This window comes from Bombina bombina, chromosome 3 (genome assembly GCF_027579735.1).
Source record: "Bombina bombina isolate aBomBom1 chromosome 3, aBomBom1.pri, whole genome shotgun sequence".
Taxonomy (NCBI): domain Eukaryota; kingdom Metazoa; phylum Chordata; class Amphibia; order Anura; family Bombinatoridae; genus Bombina; species Bombina bombina.
This window is the reverse complement of record NC_069501.1, coordinates 612,352,401-612,374,051: the sequence shown is the minus strand read 5'-3', so window position 1 is coordinate 612,374,051 and position 21,651 is coordinate 612,352,401. Positions and strand designations below refer to the sequence as shown.

At 38.6% G+C, this 21,651-nt stretch overlaps 1 protein-coding gene across 1 annotated transcript in view; it reads right to left on the bottom strand.

Annotated features, from left to right (window-relative positions):
* Positions 1 to 21,651, bottom strand: part of LOC128652451 (CUB and sushi domain-containing protein 2-like) — a 1,617,569-nt gene that overhangs the window by 83,806 nt on the left and 1,512,112 nt on the right. The window contains 6 exon segments of the mRNA XM_053705390.1: positions 1,860 to 1,933; positions 2,109 to 2,282; positions 9,194 to 9,367; positions 19,244 to 19,423; positions 19,585 to 19,761; positions 20,282 to 20,464. Of these exon segments, the coding sequence (XP_053561365.1) occupies positions 1,860 to 1,933; positions 2,109 to 2,282; positions 9,194 to 9,367; positions 19,244 to 19,423; positions 19,585 to 19,761; positions 20,282 to 20,464 (962 nt within the window).

The window sequence follows — 21,651 nt, the reverse complement described above, 5'->3', positions numbered from 1 at the left end:
TGCAATTACGCTCTCCACCCCAACATCCCAAAAAATAACTAAATCAATTTATTTTTTAATTATTAGCCCAACAGTGGATCATCCACTGCTGGGCTAATCATTTTAAAAAAAATGAAATAAATTGCAATATGTGAAACTGGACCTAAGCAGTACTAATAAGTAAATAAATATATAAATTCCCCCACTGTGGATTCATTTAATATTCTTTTGAATGTGATTCTGGTGTGAGGTTAGCTGGTTAAAGAGATTTAGGGCAGCCAACAGGAGCAAAGCAAGGTAAAGACTGAGGAGGAAGCATGGAGGTGCAGATAAATATAAGTTTACTGACTGGAACAGCAGAACTACTATGGGAAGCTGTAAAATCTGAGACAGAGATAAAACAAAAACTATAAAAATAAACCTTACATTAATGTGTGAAGTATCAGCAGTATCAGCATGACACTATACATTAGCCACAGCAGCAGATGTCACTTCTTTGCTAGGAACAAGTTCCCTCTCACCCTGCACTAGACAATGCTGCATGGGGAGGGGTGTGTGTGCACTCACTTATTCTTCCCACTGACACCTTTCTACAAAGCACTGTTCCCCTAACAAACTTCAGTTAGTTGATCTTAGGGCCACAGCAGAAAGAGCAGGGCTAAGGGGACCAGCAGACTGGATGCTGTCTGTCCAAGGCTGCATGGATACAGTGTGAGATGAGTCACACAGCCTCAATACTGAAGAGAGCAGTGTATGCAGCTGCACAGATGCTCAAATCCTCACGTCCTTGCCGCTCCAGCTTTCTGCTGCATGCGCCTACAGTCAGCCCTACCCAGAAACAATCCCCACCACCAGAGCAGTGACCTGGTAACAGTGGTAACCCCAGTAGGACCTTTTCTGATGCAGTGGGAATGGCTGGATACTGAGTTAGGGCTTTGCATTCAGTGCTGCACAATGCACATCTAAAACAGCACATGGCAATAGCTTGGCATGTCACATGACACTGCACTGTCTGGCACAGTTTAAAAAAAAAATAATAATATATAAACAGAGTACTTTTGACTGTGACAGTATTTGGACTGAATGTTTGTGTTCCCCATGTCACATCAGGAGTCTGACTCTTGGGCCCCTCAACAGAAACTGGGCCCTGGGCAGCTGCCCCTTTTGCCCTGTGTTAAAGACGGCCCTGGTTACATGGATCTTAAAGTGATGGTAAATTTTAGCTAATCAAATGCCATTTAAGTGATCTCTACCATTAAAAATGTATGTGTAGCTTTTTAAAAAAAAATCTGTTCCTATAGTAATGCTTCTATTACAATGTTAAGCCAGCCCACTGGGATGAACAATTCCAATGAAAATCCAATAAGTATGTGTGCCATATGACATTCTTGAAGTCCAGCCCTTTGAAAGCCCTTAGGAAGCCTATGTAGAGAATGGGTGGGACTGCTCTCTATATAACAGCACAGCCAAAAGAGGAAATAAAGTGGGTGGGGGGGAGGAACAGAAGATACGAAGTAGGATAATAAACCTTTTATTATAAAATATATATACACTTTAAAAAAAATATATAATTATGCGGTTTGCTTGTACACTAATATATTTTTCATGGCAACATTCTTAAAGTGGGAAATTTACCATCACTTTAAGTAGTAAAGTGATGAATATGTTTTTAAGAGAACTGTTTCACAACATTTAATAAGATATGTTTTCTTTATCTAACTGCCCAAAACTCAATAGGAACAGCAAATACAGTCTGAACTTTTACTTTTTAAAACCCCAATCTTCTCTAGTTTTCACATTTTGTATATCTCTCACTGGCATTCCTTCTTTAACACTATCTCCTGGTAAAATACAAAAACTTTGTATACACAGCTCAATACCTGGAACCCTTGGGAGCTGTTCTGCATTCCAAAGGATGGTATCCCGGGATCAGAACAGGTAGTGTGGGAAGGATCTGTGTGGGCAATGAAAAAATAATTCCATGAGTTATTAAAGCTTCTATGTGAGTTATTGACCCGCATAAAACATTTTAGTTTCCCCCGGCATTTAAGTTACTGTATATCTGAATGTAGATCAGCTATTAAAGTTGCAGTATAAAATGGTACACAAAAAGCAAACATCACTTGTACCTATGCAGCTGGGTTGGGTTCCACTCCAGGTACCATCAGACTGACAGTATCTACGTACTGACCCAACAAGTACCAGAGGAGGGGAACAGGAGAAGAATATGGATGAACGATAACTGAAGCCCCTATCCACCCTGCGGGCATGGGCTGGGACTCCTGGATCTCCACAAAACACAGCTAGAAATAGGAGAAAAAGACCAATGAGTTAAATATTGGAGTACTAACAAAAGGGAAACCTAATTTTACAGCAGATCCATTCACTTTCCAGATTCAGACTAAGGCCATGATTCTATAAAGCACATTAATGACATTTATTTCTCGAGGAAAGAACTCATAACATTGCAACAATTATGGAATTTAGAAAGATTTGTACCTGCTCCTTGTCTCATCCACCAATTGTGAATTACTTTCCATTATAATAAATGGTGGAGTATTTATCTCTTGCCATATTGAGCAAGTTTCACTGTGAAGTATACTGGCATCACACAAATAACTTTAAAACTTAATAGAACAAAATAATTAAAACTAAAAAGGCTCTCTATAAAACAGTCCACGCTAAGATATGCGAAAAAAGAAAAAAAACTTGAAAATAGTTAAAGGGACAGTCTACACCTTAGTCATCTTAAAGTTTTACCTTAGATTAAGCTGCAAATAGCCTCCTGCACTCCTGAACAAGGGGTCATGATCTCAAGCTGAAGGGTAGTAGATTCAGGAGTAATTTGAGGAAACACTTCTTTACAGAAAGAGTGATTGATTTATGGAATAAGCTTCCTCAAAAGGTAGTAATGACAAACACTGTGGGGGGTTTTAAAAATGCCTGGGACAAGCAAAAGGCTATCCTACGAACTAGATACGTTTACACTGTTAGGTAATATCGGGCAGACTTGCTGGGCCTATGGCTCTTATCTGCGGTCAATATCTATGTTCTATATCATGCAGTAGGAACAGTAAAAAAATTATTTTAAAATGAATATTGTTTCTGCCCACTTTGAAATGGCTGCCAAGCTCCACCCACTAAAGATATCACGATCTGGGCTGCATCTAGGCACTATGCTGAATAGCATTGACAGTTTGTAGCATTTAACTAGTGAAGCCTTTTGTGATTGAGTGCCATATGCAGCCCAGATAATAATGTCATCAGTGGGCAGAGCGTAAAAGTCATTTCAAAGTGTCCAGCAGCAATATTAATTTTAAAATAACTTTTTTACCATTCCTACTGCATGATATAAAAAAGCTGCAGGAGGCTGTTTTCAGCTTAATTTAAGGTAAGACTTTAAGATTACCAAGGTGTAGACTGTGCCTTTGAAGAAAAATAATAAAGTAAATAAAAGATTTAATCATCTTCAGCTTTGAAATAACAAGACACGAAGGAGAAATTAGATACTTTATGGGGTCAATAGAGTGTTTATGAATTCCACATGTTGAGCCAAGGTGTAGTTGAAAAATCCCAACCACACCTCTAGAACACCCCAGGACGCCCACAGCCAGCCTCTCACTGGACTTCATTCTAGCCAATGAGACAAGTTTACCATAACAAAACCAGCATGCAAATAGTTTACAGTTACACACATTTACATAAACTCTTTTGCCTGCCTGTATCTGAAGTATTGTGGTTATAGTCACTGTTTTATGTGTTGCCAGTAGATCATTGAGGCGTAAGCTATCATGGATTGTGCACCTCATGCAGCTATACATGTTCATAGCAGGAACGTCCAATAACGAAACAGTGGAAAATATAGGTGAATTGATGCAAATTTTGAACATGATTCTGCCTTTACAATAAAGTTCCACAGCAATCTCACACATGGCTATAAATCTAGGCCAATATTCATCATGTTATTTATTTAAAGTTAGTTTAATCAATTTGTCTGTTTAAGTAATCCAGGCAGAATATCCTTGTTATAAAACATCAGGACATATCCCCCCCCCCCCCACTAAAAGAACTAGACCATTTTCATTATCTTACAAATTTTCTAGTCAACTAAAGTCAGAGATTCTTGGGTTCCCCCTCCCACCAAACACTGTAAGCCAGATCAAAATGATCTGCTTGTTCAGATGGTGCGAGGGTTCCTTGAAATATCTAGGTGTCTACCTTGCGGACACTCACAAATCGGTATACAGGCTAAATTACATCAAATTAGCATTAACCAGAGACTTATCCGCCTGGAATTCCAAAAACTGCACATGGATGGGTCAGATAAACACTATTAAAATGAACGCATTCCCAAGACTTTTATATATTTTGCAGAAACTTCCTATCCCTCTCCCCTCCAAATACATAACCCAGGTACAACAAATATTTAGCGTCTTCATATGGAAAAGGAGGCCCCCTAGATTAAATTGGACTATAATGCTACACTTTAAAATTCAGGGAGGACTGGGAGTCCCAGGCATAGAAGCTTAAATGACCTCAATATTCTTCCAATGCATACTGTATTGGAGAATACATAAAAACCTAAAACGCTGGATAGAATTAGAAGAAAACCTGAACCCAGAAGCAAACCTAGCACCCAAATTTTGCCCAAATAAAAAAAACCATCACTAACCCCATCACTAAAGAAACACTATACATATGGGAAACTGCAAATAGAAGAAACCCGTACAAATCATCCAGACCATTCCCACTGACCTTTTTAATATACAATAGCGAATTCTCACTACACAACTTAGGGATATCCATTAATACAGACCCCTCAACAGCAGATATAGTTATCAATTAACTAACAACCGAGGAATCACTATACACACAAACCCAATTACAAGATAAAGCTTTCACAACTGGTTCACCTACAAGCAACTACACCATTATTTATTAACACACACACAAACCAATAACATGATCCGCCCCCTCACCAATCTAGAGAAATTATATACATCAAACTCGCCTGTCCAACACTTATTGTCCATTATATACATACTCTTCACTCAACCCCCACCGGGCAACTTACCACACTCTATAGAGTCCTGGGAAAGAGAACTATGGGTGATAATACCTCCTAAAACAGCCACTAATATCTTCTGCAACACCAGATCACCCTCTTCCTCTGCTTCCATACTCGAGCTTAATTATAAAATCCTCCACGGTTGGTATTTGTCACCAAGAAGAATACATACATTATTCCCTTCATCCAGTAACCGTTGCTGGAGATGCAGACATATAGGCAGTGGGATGGCCACATGTGGTGGTGGTGCTCCCTCATTAACCAATACTGGTGGGACATAATTAACAAGATTGAAGAAATTTTCCAGTCAATCTTACCACTAGATTCTCTGATATGGCTACTCAATAAATCGGCAAAACTCCCTTCCAAACACTATAGGCTTTTACTACGGATAATGACAAACCGTGCAAAAGTCCTCATCGCCAGAAATTGGAAATCCGATGTGGTTCCAGGTCTGGCGATGTGGAGACAAAAGGTTACAGAGCTAATAGAACAAGAAAGTATAGATCCTATAGATTAGACACAAGAGACTCTTTTATTGAATCACAATTTGCCTGGGAGCAATACCTAAAACATTGCTCCAATCCCCCACACATTTAACATGACCCACCCAATAATCCATTCTAGTTTGTTACATCCTCCAGACACGAATAAGACCAAGATGGCATGACAGAGAAAAGGAAATAAGGTGGACACATTACACAAGGTATTTGGGATGACTATGCATAATTAACAAACAGGTAACTTTATTGATTTTCTTTCTTGTACTACCACCCTTGTCAGATAAATGAGACACAACTGCATATGTTAAATGGTTAAAGCATATTGTTAAAATGTTAAAAATAAGAATCTATGTCAAACAGATATTACAATATGATCACCACATTATTTGTAAACTTTACTATTTTACTATATTGACACCATGTAATGCTTAAAGTGATGGTCAAGTATGACTAACTACATCTTGCGATCCTAATGTAACTAGCAAAATAATGTGACTTTCATTCATCATTTCGCCATATTCATTCTAGTTTGTGCGCTATCTTATATTATTTTCCTACCTTACTAATATCCATCCTCCTCCCGTCGATTGTCCGCCATTGTTTTTTCTGCTGTCACGTGTTTTTATTATCCAATTACAGTACAGGCCACTCGGGGAATCAGCTCTAAGTAAAAACACCCTTATTCAATTCTGCGCATGCCCTAGCTCCGTAACCGCGGTGAGACAGAGATTAGGATGCGATTACGGAGCTAGGGCATGCGCAGAATTGAATAAGGGTGTTTTTACTTAGAGCTGATTCCCCGAGTGGCCTGTACTGTAATTGGATAATAAAAACACGTGACAGCAGAAAAAACAATGGCGGACAATCGACGGGAGGAGGATGGATATTAGTAAGGTAGGAAAATAATATAAGATAGCGCACAAACTAGAATGAATATGGCGAAATGGTGAATGAAAGTCACATTATTTTGCTAGTTACATTAGGATCGCAAGATGTAGTTAGTCATACTTGACCATCACTTTAACGATTCTCAATAAAAAGATGTTGAAAAACAAACAAACATCAGGACATATTTATCATGGATTCTTTTACAGTAATACAAAGAGGAGAAAAAAAACACCTATGATTGAGTGACCCTTGCTCTATCTCTATGGACTTATTTAACATATTAGAAAATAACCTGTTCTTAAAAGGAAATACCTCAGTTTGAAAACACTATTTAAACAAATGGTATAAATTATACCTATATTGGATAACAAAAAAGGATTATTTTTTTTTTTTGTAAGCTTTCAGAGCACTAAGGCTCCTTCATCAGCACCGGTCACAGTACTGTGCCTATTCATTTGGTAAGCATTTTTGATTCATTTCAACTTGCATTTTGTTCAAACTTTATTACGCTATGTGGCGCCCTCTTTTTCAACTCTAATTCTACAGAATCCCCACACCGAGGATCAGAGGAGCTGCCACCACGGAACAGCAGCCACCACGGAACTGCATTCACTCCACTCTTCTCGTCTCACAGGAGCCATTTGGCATTATCTATCTAATCATCTTAATGACGGTTTGTGCACTGACTGATTCACACATTTTCTAGCGCACCCCAATTGTTTGGATCCCTCCAAGGATTCCAAATTTGTCTCCTAGCCGTTTTTGGTATAAATTATACCTATATTGGATAACAAAAAATGATTTATTTTTTTTTGTAAGCTTTCAGAGCACTAAGGCTCCTTCATCAGGCATGTTTATTTGTAGGGGAAGCTCAGACATATTTATAAATAATTTACAGAACAGGAAATCAATTACAGACAAATACACAAATACATCAATAACTTAAGTGTCTGCCATGATGTAACATGGCTGTGTGAAATTCACTTGACCGAAACAGATATATTGAATAGGATAAGGATGTGGCAATTCTTTTGTGATGGGAAATGTTCTCTGTGTCTGTAATGATTCACATAAATGTGTGAAGTTTACATTAGTCAGGTCCTTTTTATTTTGAGGGCAATTAAGACAGGCTAGAGGTCTGGATGTATTAGATTAAACCACTGGTTTTCAAACCTGGCCTCAGACCTCCCCAACAGGCCAAGTTTTCAGGATTACCTTGGATGTGAGCAGGTAAAATAACCAGCTTTTCTACTCAGCTGATTATTTCACCTGTGCTACAGTTCAGATATCCTCAAAATGTGGCCTGTTAGGGAGGTCTCCTGATGACAGGTTTGAAAACCAGTGGTTTAAACTGAATACAGTTATGTGTTATGTCTAAAAAGGCACCCATGAACCCCTGGCTTATATTTAAAGGGACACTGAACCCAAATTTTTTCTTTCATGATTCAGAAAGAGAATGCAATTTTAAGCAACTTTCTAATTTACTCCTATTATCAATTTTTCTCCATTCTCTTGCTATCTTTATTTGAAAAATTAAGCATCTAAGCTATTTTTTGGGTTCAACACCATGGACAGCACTTGTTTATTGGTGGGTGAATGTATCCACCAATCAGCAAGAACAACCCAGGTTGTTCACCAAAAATGGGCCAGCATCTAAACTTAGAATTCTTGCTTTTTAAATAAAGATACCAAGAGAATGAAGATAATTTGATAATAGGAGTAAATTAGAAAGTTGCTTAAAATTGCATGTTTCATCTGAATCACAAAAGAAAAAATTTGGGCTCAGTGTCCCTTTAAACCAGAATTCAGAGTATCAAACATATTTATTAACTTGAATTCCTACATCTTTCATTCAGTCTGTTATTTGAAGTTGCCCTTTAGTATGGATAGTTTGATATCTTGAAGATTGTGTTGCAAAAAAACCCAACTTTTTGGCTAGCCAATAAAAATATAACATATACAATGGGCCCCAATTTATCAAGGTCTGTCGGACCTGATCCGACAGTGCGGATCAGGTTCAACAGACCTCGCTGAATACGGCGAGCAATACGCTCGCCGTATTCAGCATTGCACCAGCAGCTCACAAGAGCTGCTGGCGCCCCCTGCAGACTGTCTGTCCGCCTGCTCAGAGCAGGCGGACAGGTTATGGAGCAGCGGTCTTTGTGACCGCTGCTTCATAACTGCTGTTTCTGGCGAGTCTGAAGACTCGCCAGAAACAGGGGCCATCAAGCTCCTTACGGAGCTTGTTAAATAGAGGCCATTGTGTTTGTTATTTTCATTTAGTTAACTGGCTAATGCGGTACCAAGAAAACAATTATTTTTTTAAAACACTTTTCTTAATTTGGAAACTTTGTGACAGCCTGTAATGCCATATCTATTTCACGGCTTTACAATGTCTGTAACCAGAGTACTAAAATGTAATGTACATAGAGATCTTTCTAGTTTCACAAATCTGATATATGTGAATTTTCTCTATTTTGCACAGTCTATTATAACCTGTTTGATATACAGTATACAGAGGATATTCTATGGCTGCTATTTATCAATATTTCTTTTCTACATTTATTTATAATATTTTTTTTTCTACAAAAGACTATTGTAGATACACCCACTTTTCAACTGAAATATAATATTGCCCTAGGAGATGTACTTTTTGTTTAAAAAACAAAACAAAACTTGTTGCTTAGGTTGGACAACCTTATTCATGATGACTTTTGTTGAACAATAATAATAAGCAAATAAGTTGCAAACTTACGGAAACACTGTGGGATTTCCCCCACCCAGCTCCTGTTGCTTTCACAAGTAAGGATGGCAGGAAATGATAGCTGGTAACCCTCCACGCAAGCATATGTCAGGCTGGACCCCCACAAAAAATCCGACCCTACTGGCTTTCCATTGGGGATTGAAGGGGGAGGTGGGCATGTGATCGCTGTATGGGAGACACTAAATATTAGTATAAAGAAACACAAAAGTAAAAAACAGGCATTGTACAACCCCCCCCCCAAAAAAAAATGGTATTCGGATTGACAGTAAACATCTTGCAATTGCAACATTTTTATGTAGTTTTCTGATTAATTACCATACAGGTGAGTGCAAAAATGTTTTGAATGAATTAACACATTGGCCAAGATTATGCTCGAGCAAAAAGGGGTTTATCGCGGGTGTTACGAAATCTCAGGAGCTCTGTTTAACTGTTTTGCAAAACAAAAACACATAACAAATACATATAACAGTACAGTTACACTCATAATAACACTATCTAATAAAAAGGATTAAGAAAAAAAAATTGCACAAAAAAAGTTATAAGACTCAAAGATATGAGGTTTCAGGTGTTAGAAGAAAAAAAAAAGGCAGGCAAAGGACTTTAACATTGAGATACATACATATACATATCACTGTATATCACAGCACCTTGAAACGCCTTGCAGACTATTTGTATTGATTTTAAATTGTTTTTAATAAAATACATCCCCTATTTTAGGGATATTTACTTTTAATGATTTGTGAGCTTTTTGAGGAATTTATTGTTTTTTGGACTACCTTTTACTTATATCCTGGGTCCTGTTAACTGGAGTGAGCCAGCTGGTGGGCTCTGATCTACCAGCCTGTGTAACTTGCACTGCATTATAGTGCGCACTGTATGTGAGTATACTATCTCAGTGGGGGTGTCAATTGGGATTACTGTCCATATTTTTGTGACCATCTGAACTATTGGAGTGTTGTTCCTCTCCCCCCAATTCTCTCTCTCAACATACAGAGCCAAGGGTTTGTTTGATCCTGTGTAAGTCAGCTGGTGGGCTCTGACTAATCCAGCCTGCCTGAATAGCACTGTATTATAGTACATTTTTTTGTGAGTACCTGTCTGCAGAGAGGGTCTTTTTGGGTTAACTGATGTATGCTGTTGTAACCTGCTGCACCATTGGAGCACCTTCTTCTTTTTGTTTTTATATCAACTCTTTTACTGCCCTTAAAAGGGCAATCAGCTCTTTTTCAAGCTCCCAAAAAAACCCTAATCTAAAAAAAAAACACCACAAAAATTTAAATAAAAAAGCCTAAACATAAGCCCCAAATAGGTACTCACTGTTCCTGAAGTCCGGCGGAGAAGGTCTTCTTCCAGACGGATCCATCATCTTCTATCTTCATCTGGAGAGCGGAGGTGCCAAGCTGTGTTACCGATGCCTGGATCCTCAGCTGCGGTCCTCAACGGCGGCGGTTCTCAATGGCGGCTTTCCTTGGCGGCATAGAGGCTCCTCTTCATCTGATGTCCGTCGTAGACTGAAGATTGAATGCAAGGTACCGCAATCAATTTGGGGTACCTTGCATTCCTATTGGCTGAAATTTTGAAATCAGCCAAGGAACGTCACAGTTGAGAACAGCCGATGTTGAGGACCGCCGCTTAGGATCCGCTCCACACAGCCTTCACTCTGGATGAAGATAGAAGATGATGAATGCTTTTGGAAGAAGACCTTCACCGTTGTACTTCAGGAACAGTGAATAGCTATTTTGTGCTTAGTGTTAGGATTTTTTTTTATTTTTTGGGGTGGCATTTTGTTTTTTAATTAGGGTTTTTTTTGGCTTGAAAAAGAGCTGTTTGCCCTTTTAAGGGCAGTAAAAGTGCTGAATGTCCTTTTAAGGGCCATACCCATACAAAAGCCCCTTTAGGGGCAATGGGTAGTTTAGTTTTTTTTAGTGTTAGTTGTTTTTATTTTGGGGGGTTTGGTGGGGGGTTACTGTAAGGGGGGACTTAGTTAAAAGAGCAATGCCCTACAAAAAGTCCTTTTAAGAGCTATTGGTAGTTTAGATCAGGGGGTGTTTTTATTTGGGGGGGGCTTTTTTATTTTCATAGGGATTAGATATAATTTTTTTTTTGATAATTTTGTTTATTTTTTTCTGTAATGTTAGACTTTTTTTATTTTTTGTAATTTAATGTTAGTTTTTTTAATTTTAATTTTAATTGTAATTTAGTTTATTTTTTTATTTATAAAATATTTTACCAGGAAGGATACATTGAGATTTCTCTCGTTTTCAAGTATGTCCTGGGTCCACAAAACATTGCATTGTTACAATAGGGTACAATAAAATACAGAAACAATATTAATACATAATATATGCTAAATTTAACATAGAACAGGTAGGAAATATAATATCAACCATGACAGGTGCATTCTGTTTTGAGATATGTAGAGAGGGAACACTTAAAGGATTTTAGGCTTGGAGAAGGTTTGAAAGTGTGAGGGAGGTCGTTCCATAATTGTGGTGCTCTGTAGGAAAAGGAGGATCGAGCTGCTTTCTTTTGTGTATTGTGTCAAACTAAATAATGTGCTGGTACTGGATCGGAGGTGGGGACAGCAGGGGAGAGCATTCTGCTCAGGTAGGGTGTGAGCTTCCCAGAAAAGCTCTTAAACACAAGGCTGGAAAGATGAAGGGTGTGTCTGGATTCCAGCGACAACAAGTTTAGTTCTTTTAGCATGTCACAATGGTGGATCCTGTAGTTACATTGTAGCACAAAGCGGCAGAACAAGTTATACAATGTATTAAGTATATTAAGGTGAGTTTGCGGTGCAGGTGCATATACTACATCACCATAATCCATGATTGGCATCAGCATTTGCTGTACAATCTTTTCCTTTACTATAGGGCTTAGACAGGATTTGTTTCTGTACAGGGCACCTAGTTTTTGATAGAGTTTAGATGCAAGTTTTTCTATGTGGAGGCCAAAAGATAGATTTGGGTCTAACAACATACCTAAGTATTTGAAAGAGTGGACTGTGGTCAGCATGCAATTTGATTTTGTTTTGATGTGTAGATGGGAATTTTGTAGTTTGTGTAATTTAGGTACCATTCCAAAGATCATTGTGACAGTTTTGTCAGTGTTTAAGAAGAGTTTTTTTTTTTAAATCCACTTTTCTACCTCTGTGAACTGGTCTTGGAGCACTGCCTCAAGCTGGGGCAGATTGGGTTTGCTTGTATAGATTACCGTGTCGTCTGCATACATGTGTACAGTTGAGGATTTGCAGACATTTGGCAGATCGTTTATAAATAATGTGAATAGTAGGGGTCCGAGAATGGAACCTTGGGGAACACCACACGTGACTAGGAGAGGGAGGGAGTCACTGTCAGAAATGGAGACATATTGTGATCAATCCGATACATATGATCGAAACCAGGTTAGCGGACGATCACCAATACCTGAGTTTTTTAGTTTCAGCAGTAGTATATCGTGGTCTACTGTGTCAAAGGCCTTTGCAAAATCAAGGAAAATAGCTCCTGTTAGGTCTCTACTATCTTCCAGAGACTACATGGTTGCAGAGAGCAGTGGGACAGCTGAAGTATTCAGGTCTGTGAATTTCTGTAGACTGTGGCAGATATACTTTAAATTCAGCTGAGGGAGAGAGATATAGTAGTAATTGGGGTTCATTTAGGGAGTTAATTTAGGGAGATTTAGTAGTAATTGGGGTTAATTTAGGGAGTGTTAGGTTAGGGGGCTTAGTAATTAAATTAGTTATTTGCGCTCAGGGGCGGACTGGGCCAGGGGGCAGAGAGGCAATTGCCCCCCAGGCTGCCCTAAATCATGTTAAAAACGGCTGCTGCTTTTTTTTTTTTTTTTTTAATTGTAATTTTAATAACGGCCAGCAGGGGGAGCAGCTGTACACACATAAGCAGCAGTGGAGCAGCCTTTTTCTCTATGGCACTGAAACTGAAAGGCCATGTGCTGAGGGGGAAGGGCTTAGTGCAGGCTTTCCCTAGTCAAACAGAGCGCAGTCTCAATGAATGGAGGGAAAGGCATCAGTGTGAGCTGCTAGATCATGTGTGGCCACCTCTGCTAAACAGTAAGTACATAAATGTGCTGTCAGCAAGTGTGTGGGGTTTCTTCAGGGGCCGGGCTGCAGTGAAATTCCTCATGTAGAATACAGCTAATACTGTGGCTGTGCAGTAAGATCCTCATGTATAATACAGCAAATACTGTGCAGCTTTTATTTTAGCTGAAGCATTGGGATAAGACATTTCAGTTTATGTTGTATCCTACATGGGGAAATAATAATAATAATGTTTAACTGTAGGTATCAGTCCCTTGCTAGGCTGCACATTTATATACAGTTCTGCAATAGGAGTGTACTGTATGTGTACCCCAGGGCTAGTGAGCAGGGCTGTACATTTATATACAGTTCTGCAATGGGAGTGTACTGTATGTGTACCCCAGAGCTAGTGAGCAGGGCTGCATGGAAATATGGAAGCATATTATCTTTTAAAAGCATTTTGTGTTATTGTTAATAAAGATAAACTGTGTCTATGCTGTGTTTTTTTCTAAGTTAGTAATTTCATGGTTTCTAGGAGGAATTAGCTAAAAACAGGCTTCCTGAATCATTTTTATTAAAGGGACATGAAAACCATCATTTTACTTTCATGGTTCAGATAGAGCACACAGTTTTAAACAACTTCTTAATTTACTTTTATTATCTGCATTCTTGCAGTATTATTAAAGGGACATGAAACACAAAATTTGTCTTTCATGATTCAGACAACATACAATTTTAAACAACTTTACAATTTACTTCTATTTTCTAATTTGCTTTATTCCTTTGAAATGATTTGTTGAAAAGCATATCTAGATAGGCTCAGGAGCTTGGAGCTAGCTGCTGATAGGTGGATGAACTTGTATGCCCATTTTAATTGGCTTACAAATGTGTTCAGCTTTCTCCCAGGAGTGCATTGCTGCTTCTTCAATAAAAGATACCAAGCAAATAAAGCAAAATTGATTAGAGAAGTAAATTGGAAAGTTGTTTAAAAATGTATAATCTATCTGAATCATGAAAGAAAATGTTTGGGTTTCATGAAACCCAATGTTTTTTTTTCATAATTCAGATAGAGCAAACAGTTTTAAAAAATTATTCCAGTGGACTTACAGTTTTTTTTATCAAATTTGCTTCATTTTCTTGGTATCTTTTCTTGAAGGGGCAGCATTTCTCTACTGGGAGCTAGATAAACACATTAGGTGAGACAATGACAAGAAGCATATATACAGCCACCAATCAGCCGCTATCTCCCAGTAGTGCATTGCTGCGCCTGAACAAGCACATAAGCATACAAGCCCAGCTGCTTTATAGATCACCTTCATGAGAGCTGAATTGCAACAGTGCAACTCTTGGTAGGCCCCTTACCCATTTGTCTCTTAAAAATGAATATTATAGCTATGTTTATAGGGCTGCAGAATATGTTGACGCTCTACAAATAATAATAATAAAGGATACCAAGAAAACAAAGCAAATTTGACAATATAAGTAAATTGCAAAGCTGTTTAAAATTGTAAACTCTATCTGAATTGTGAGAAAAAAAATGGGTTTCATGTCCCTTTCAGTGTATTAAGATTAAACTAAAGGACCCTTGTTTACTATATGTAAATTATATATATATATAGTAATTTAAATAGGAAAGCAACATGGCTTTAGGTGTACATGAGGGCTGCACACACTCCATGCAGCATGAAAAATAATAGGTAATGTGTGATCGCTCTAACTGTAGTTTATTTAGTTTAGAATAAATTTTAGATGTTTTCTTATTTAGTTGTTAATCTGGTGTGTACACACCTACAATTCTACCAGCCTACATGGTCACCATATTTTTAAAGAGGCAATGAATGTGCTAAAAAAAACATTTTAAAAAAAATCAGTGGTTTAAAGTCATTGCAGAAAAAACTGCTCAAAAGCTTTCCTTTAACCCCTGGAAAAAATCCCCATGACTGGCACATTCCTCCAGCCCACATTTTTTAAGGAATGTAAACAGTTTGAGAATACAACATTTTAAATAAAGTCTAGTAAAACACCTTTGCAATAAACTTTCATTATTTTGCACCATTTTCTGCAATTACACTTTGAAAACAAAGTTTTTTTTTCTAATTCCAAGAATTGGAAGTGATCATGCACTATCTAATCCCAGTTGGCTTCAGTAAAGGTTATTCCTGGTGGGTCCTGCTGGCTATGGGTCCTGTGGTGGGTCCTGCTGGCTGTGGCGTGCTGTGGGTCCTGTGGCTGTGAGCTGATTTGTTGGTGCAATGGGCCACTTGACTGGATTTGCCCCCCAGGCCTAAGGCTGCCAGCCCTCCCCTGATTATTGCGCTGTGGGCGGATGGCGGTATAGGGGTTAATATATTAGGGTTATTGCGATGTGGGGGGTTGGCGGTTTAGGGGTTAATAGGTTAATTAGGGTTATTGGAATGTTGGGGTTTGGCAGTTTAGGGGTTAATAGGTTAATTAGGCTTATTGCAATGTGGGGGGGTTGGCGGTTTAAGAGTTAATAGGTTAAATAGGTTGATTACGATGTGGGGGGTTGGCGGTTTAGGGGTTAATATTTTAATTATGTTATTTGCGGATTAGGGGTTAATTACTTTACTATTTTGCGATGAAGGTTTAGGTGTTTGTTAATACTTCGTGCGGGAGGTTAGTTTTCTTTGTTATACTTCGTGCAGGCGGTTACGTGTTTTTATTTCTTGAGGGCGGTTATGTGTTTTTTTGTTATTTTGTGCGGGCGGTTGCATGTTTTTTTTTTTTTAAGGCTTCGGGTTTGCCTACGCTGCATCCAACTAGATTCTTTTGGCTGCGCGCGCAGCCAACATTCTTTTGGCTGCCTCATGCAGCCAACATTCCTTTGAGGATGCATGCGCAACTGGCGACACCGACGGACGCGCTACAAACGCGATTATAGTGTGTATATATATATATATATATATATACAGTATATGGCCTCTATTTATCAAGCTGTCAATCGCAAATACACTGGAATTCCGCAGCGTATGATTCACCTTAGTTATCAAACCCTACAGACCGGCAAAAGTAGAATTCAGTGACATAACATACGATCCACCGGACTCAGTCCGACACAGATCGATGCTTACGTCACTACAGATGTTCTGAACGCAAGTTTGGCACTATCTGACTACTTTTGCTAGTTATCAAATAACTAGCAGGTACGCTCTGCACTTTTCCGGCCCAGCGTACCTGGTTTTCAATCCGCCGCCCTGGAGGCCGCGGATACCATAGGAATCAATAGGAGTCGGAAAGCAGCGAAAGCTCATGTTTGCTGCTGCCCGATATCCCATTGATTCCTATGGGAATGTCTACACCTAACACCCTAACATGTACCCCGAGTCTAAACACCCCCAATCTGCCCCCCCTTAAACCGCCGCCACCTACATTATGCTTATTAACCCCTAAACCGCCGCTCCTGGACCCCGCAGCAACTAAATAAAGTGTTAAACCCCTAAACCGCTGCTCCCGGACCCTGCCGCCACCTACATTATAGGGGGGCAGATTAACCCCTAATCTGCCCCCCCTCCCCCGCCGCCACTATATTAAATGTATTAGCCCCTAAACCTAAGTCTAACCCTAACCATAACACCCCCTAACTTAAATATAATTTAAATAAATCGAAATAAATTATTCCTATTTAAAACTAAATACTTATCTATAAAAATAAACCCTAAGATAGCTACAATATAACTAATAGTTACATTGTAGCTATTAAAGGATTTATTTTTATTTTACAGGCAACTTTGTATTTATTTTAACTAGATAGAATAGTTATTAAATAGTTATTAGCTATTTACTAGCTACCTAGTTAAAATAAATACAAATATACCTGTAAAATAAAACCTAACCTAAGTTACAATTACACCTAACACTACACTATAATTAAATTAATTCCCTACATTAACTACAATTAAATAAAATTATCTAAAGTACAAAAACAAACAAACACTAAATTACAAAAAATAATACAATAATTACAAGTTTTTTTAAACTAATTACACCTAATCTAATCCCACTAATAAAATAAAAAGCCACCCAAAATAATAAAAAGCCCTACCCTATAATAAATTACGAATAGCCCTTAAAAGGGCCTTTTGCGGGGCATTGCCCCAAAGTAATCAGCTCTTTTACCTGTAAAAAAGTACAATACCCCCCCACCAACATTAAAACCCACCACCCACACACCCAACCCTACTCTAAAACCCACCCAATCCCCCCTTAATAAAACCTAACACTAATCCCTTGAAGATCACCCTACCTTGAGACGTCTTCACCCAACCGGGCCGAAGTCCTCCACGAAGCCGGGCAAAATGGTCCTCCAGACGGGCAGAAGTCTTCATCCAAGCCGACCAGAAGAGGTCCTCCAGACGGGCAGAAGTCTTCATCCAGGCGGCATCTTCTATCTTCTTCCATCCGGCGCGTAGCGGGTCCATCTTCAAGCCATCTGACGCTGAGCATCCTCTTCCGACAAGTGAATGACGGTTCCTTTAAATGACGTCATCCAAGATGATGTCCCTTGAATTCCGATTGGCTGATAGAATTCTATCAGACAATCGGAATTAAGGTAGGAAAAATCCTATTGGCTGATGAAATCAGCCAATAGGATTGAGCTCCCATTCTATTGACTGTTCCAAGCAGCCAATAGAATGCACGCTCAATCCTTATTTGCTGCAACTCCACTCACCAATTGCCTTATATGGAGGAGCCAATTTGGACATGTTAGTAGAGTACATAAGGCTTGCCACTGTCATTTTGTTGCAAAATATCCATTGTTCTGTAGTCCCTTATCTTATAATCTCTGCTGAAACCAGTAAGGGGTAGATGTGTGTAAAAAATGAGCCTCTCCAAGCTGCCAATTGTCACACTGAAAAACCCACAAATTTCAAACTTAAATTACAGGTATTTTCACTACTGAAATATTTGCTGTAGGGAGTTGCAGAGTTTTCACATTAAAGGGTCAGTGTACACCAATTTTCATATAACTGCATGTAATAGACACTTCTATAAAGTTTAGGTTGAACACTCAGTAAAAGGCGCTGGGAAAGCATAAAAAGCAGACACTTCTCCCCTACCCCCTTCCCTGCATATAAAAAGACAGATTACACAAACAATAGCAACACAAATCTGTAGACCTGGGTCTACATCTGATTCTTTTGGGTTTGGTTAGGAGTCTGAAAATCAGCAAAACTATACATTGTTACAAAAACACTTCCAGATGGGCTATATAAATGGATCATCTACAAAACATTTAGGCCAAGACAAATCTAGTATACAATGCCCCTTTCATTTGGAATGTTTATTTAGAAGGGTATTGCAAGGGTTAGAATGATTCTAGTAGAACTTAGTGTAGTAAATGAATGTTGCTGCTTATGTGCAAAAGCTTTACAAATTAGCACACCTCTGCCAAATGTTGATCCCTCTTCTCCACCTCCCCTTCTGAGTTTTCTAGAGGCATTTGGAAAGACAAGTTTGCCTTTTTGAGATATCATATACCATCTAAAAAAGAGTTTGGAATGTATTTCCAGAGTTTGGGGGACACAGGGGACAAGATGGTCTATTTAAGGATTCAGCACAAAGTTTCTTTGGGTATTTTGAATTTGAATCTGTCAAAAACTGAGACAGAATGGTAGGATTTTTTTTTTAGTATAATAACTTGTAAATAGATTGCCAAAATGTGTTTTGATTTTAACGTGTTAACAAATAGTTGTACAAATCTAGATGAGTTTCAAATAAGGCCTAATGGCCTAATGACCAAAAAAATCATCAGCATGGTGAGAGATCAAGCAAAAATGTTTGGAGGTTTTCTGAGCATTATATTGTAATTTAGGTGTCTCTACACGCACACACACGCAGAACCCTGAAAAGCTAAATAAACAGCTCTCCAGATAAAAATTTCAGGGACCTCCCACTAGTAGCAGAACTTCTTAGATATTCTCACCAGAGTGGAGAACTTTAGATAATTGGGTCCTTGATTTTTTTTTCTTGCAATCATGTCTACTAACCCTTGCAGATCGGTTTGGTGCCATTCCAGGTACGATCTTTGGTACACAGCAGAACAGGAGCACGATCAGATTCCATCATGTATCCAGGCAAACACAGGAATGACACTGTTTTATTGTAGTGGAAATCATTGTCAAGTCTGATTCCATTGGCTGGGACTCCAGGATCACCACAGTTGATTACTGGATAGACAGAGCATAGAAGTAAACAATTTGATATTTAACAGATGTGAAGTGTTCGTTTTTTGCATAATTATGAATAGTATGATAAATAATAATGCCCCAGAAAATCATAAGTTGAGAGCACTAACTATTTCACACATTTAAAGACCCAGCCATCATACCATTGCACTCTGGGGCTGTGCCTGTCCAAGTACGGTTGACAGTGCAGTGGCGACTCAGGGGACCACTTGAGTAGTATCCTTCTCGGCACTCATAAATAATGGAGCTTGAGAACACTAGGCCATCATTGAACACCACACGGGAATTACTTGGGGTACCCGGATTCCCACAGGAGACAACTGAGAAAATAAGGAACAAGCAGTCATAAATCTGCCTTAAATGAGTATATGACTTACTCCCTCATTTTCCCACTTTGGGACTATCTGTCCTCAGTCTCTGTGTAGATGCAAAACCTGTCTGTGACACACCATGTGCTATATTCATAAAGATGTTTGATTACCAGTCTCTATTTTTATGGAGTCTACCATACCACAGTATAGGGAGATGAAGCATATTTTAATTCATAGGCCCATAAAACCAGAAGAGTTTTCAAACATAGCAAATTTATTTTCATGTTTTTAGTTTTGGAAAAGAGCTAATGTTGTTTCACATGTGGAGATTGTAATTTCTCTGCATTACTGAGGAAAGCAATAATAAACAGGTAGTGTTATGTTTTCTGCACTGAACATACATTCTTAATACAGTGACAACTCTGCAGTGATATATACAAGATAATATCCCTCTGCTCAAATAGTATAAAATAAATAATGAAACAGGATATACGGACAATGAAATTGATTCAATCTTGGGGATACTCACCTTCACACTCTGGTTGGAATCCACTCCATGTCCCACTAAACTGGCAGGTTCTTTCTACAGAGCCTCGTAGGGTGTACCCAGCCTCACAGCTGAATCTTACAATGCTCCCTGTAGTAAATTCATCACCCTGGCGCAGCCCATGTGATGGCACACCTGGGTCTCCGCAGTCCCCTGCACTACCACCTGGAGGAACAATAAAATAATATGTGAATCAAAATGTTTTAGAATTATACACAAAAAAGATTAACAAGTAAATGCTCCTTCCCTGTATACCCCACCAAAAAAAAACAACATAAAAAAGAACAAGTAAATTAACCCATGACTGTATACATAAAATAATATCTTACGTCTTGAAAAATATCTACATGTTATTGGAAGTTCAGATTCAGTCGTTTCTAATGGAAATAGTAGTGCAAAGCTGCTTAAACGCATCCCACTTTATGCTATTAATTAGTAGAGGAAGAAAATCTTATCTGGCAGCAAATGAAGCCGATGATGGCACTGCCAAGCACTGCAGGAGTTAATCCCTAATACTTATTCCCACACTCACATTAATCTTCCTAAAACACTTAACTGATTTCTCTTCCTTTTACTGCAGCCTAAAACACGGGCCATAAAGATTCAGGGTTTATGAGTTGTGACATAAAACTGCAGGGCAGATTCATAAAAACGTAGGCCGGAAAAAAAAAATATATCGTTGAATAGAGAAAAACACAGACGTAGAAATTCAAATAACGTTTCAAGGTTATGAAACCCTGCAGGCTGAGAAGAGAAAGAAGGAACAGGGGGAGGAATTGAGATACATAATTATTCTGTAGGGCTATGAGCCGTACATGTGAACCTGCTAGTTGGATAAAAAGGGATGAGCTGCTGTTTGTTTGTCTTTACTATATTGGAGGTGAGTGAGGGGAAACTAGGAACACATGTTCAGTAGTATAGGGCTATAAAAAAGGGAACTTTAAAATTGAAATGTATATGTTTAAGTACTTAGTTGTGGAGCCAATCAGAAGTTGTCTTAGTTACAGCCCCACTCAAAAGGGACATCTCTTATGGATGACACTCCTTACAGTGAGATAAACTGCTGTGAAAACAAATGAATAAGCAGGATTTAGAATTAAGCAGAAATGATTAAATGAGTAAAACTGCCTTCTCTTGAGACTGTCTTACTTCAGTAAAGGTCTCTCCAGCATCTCCTTAGTGTCACCTACCTCATCAGCAAGTTCCAATGCTATTCTAGGCAGGTTGGAGAGCTCTGTTTAGTGGATAAGGCTGCTCTTCTTCTACTAAAGGAAACTGCATTTCAAAAAGTGAGGCTAAATGACAATTATCTCATTAGCCCTTCTGTGTGGGAAGCTGGTTTCAACTATATA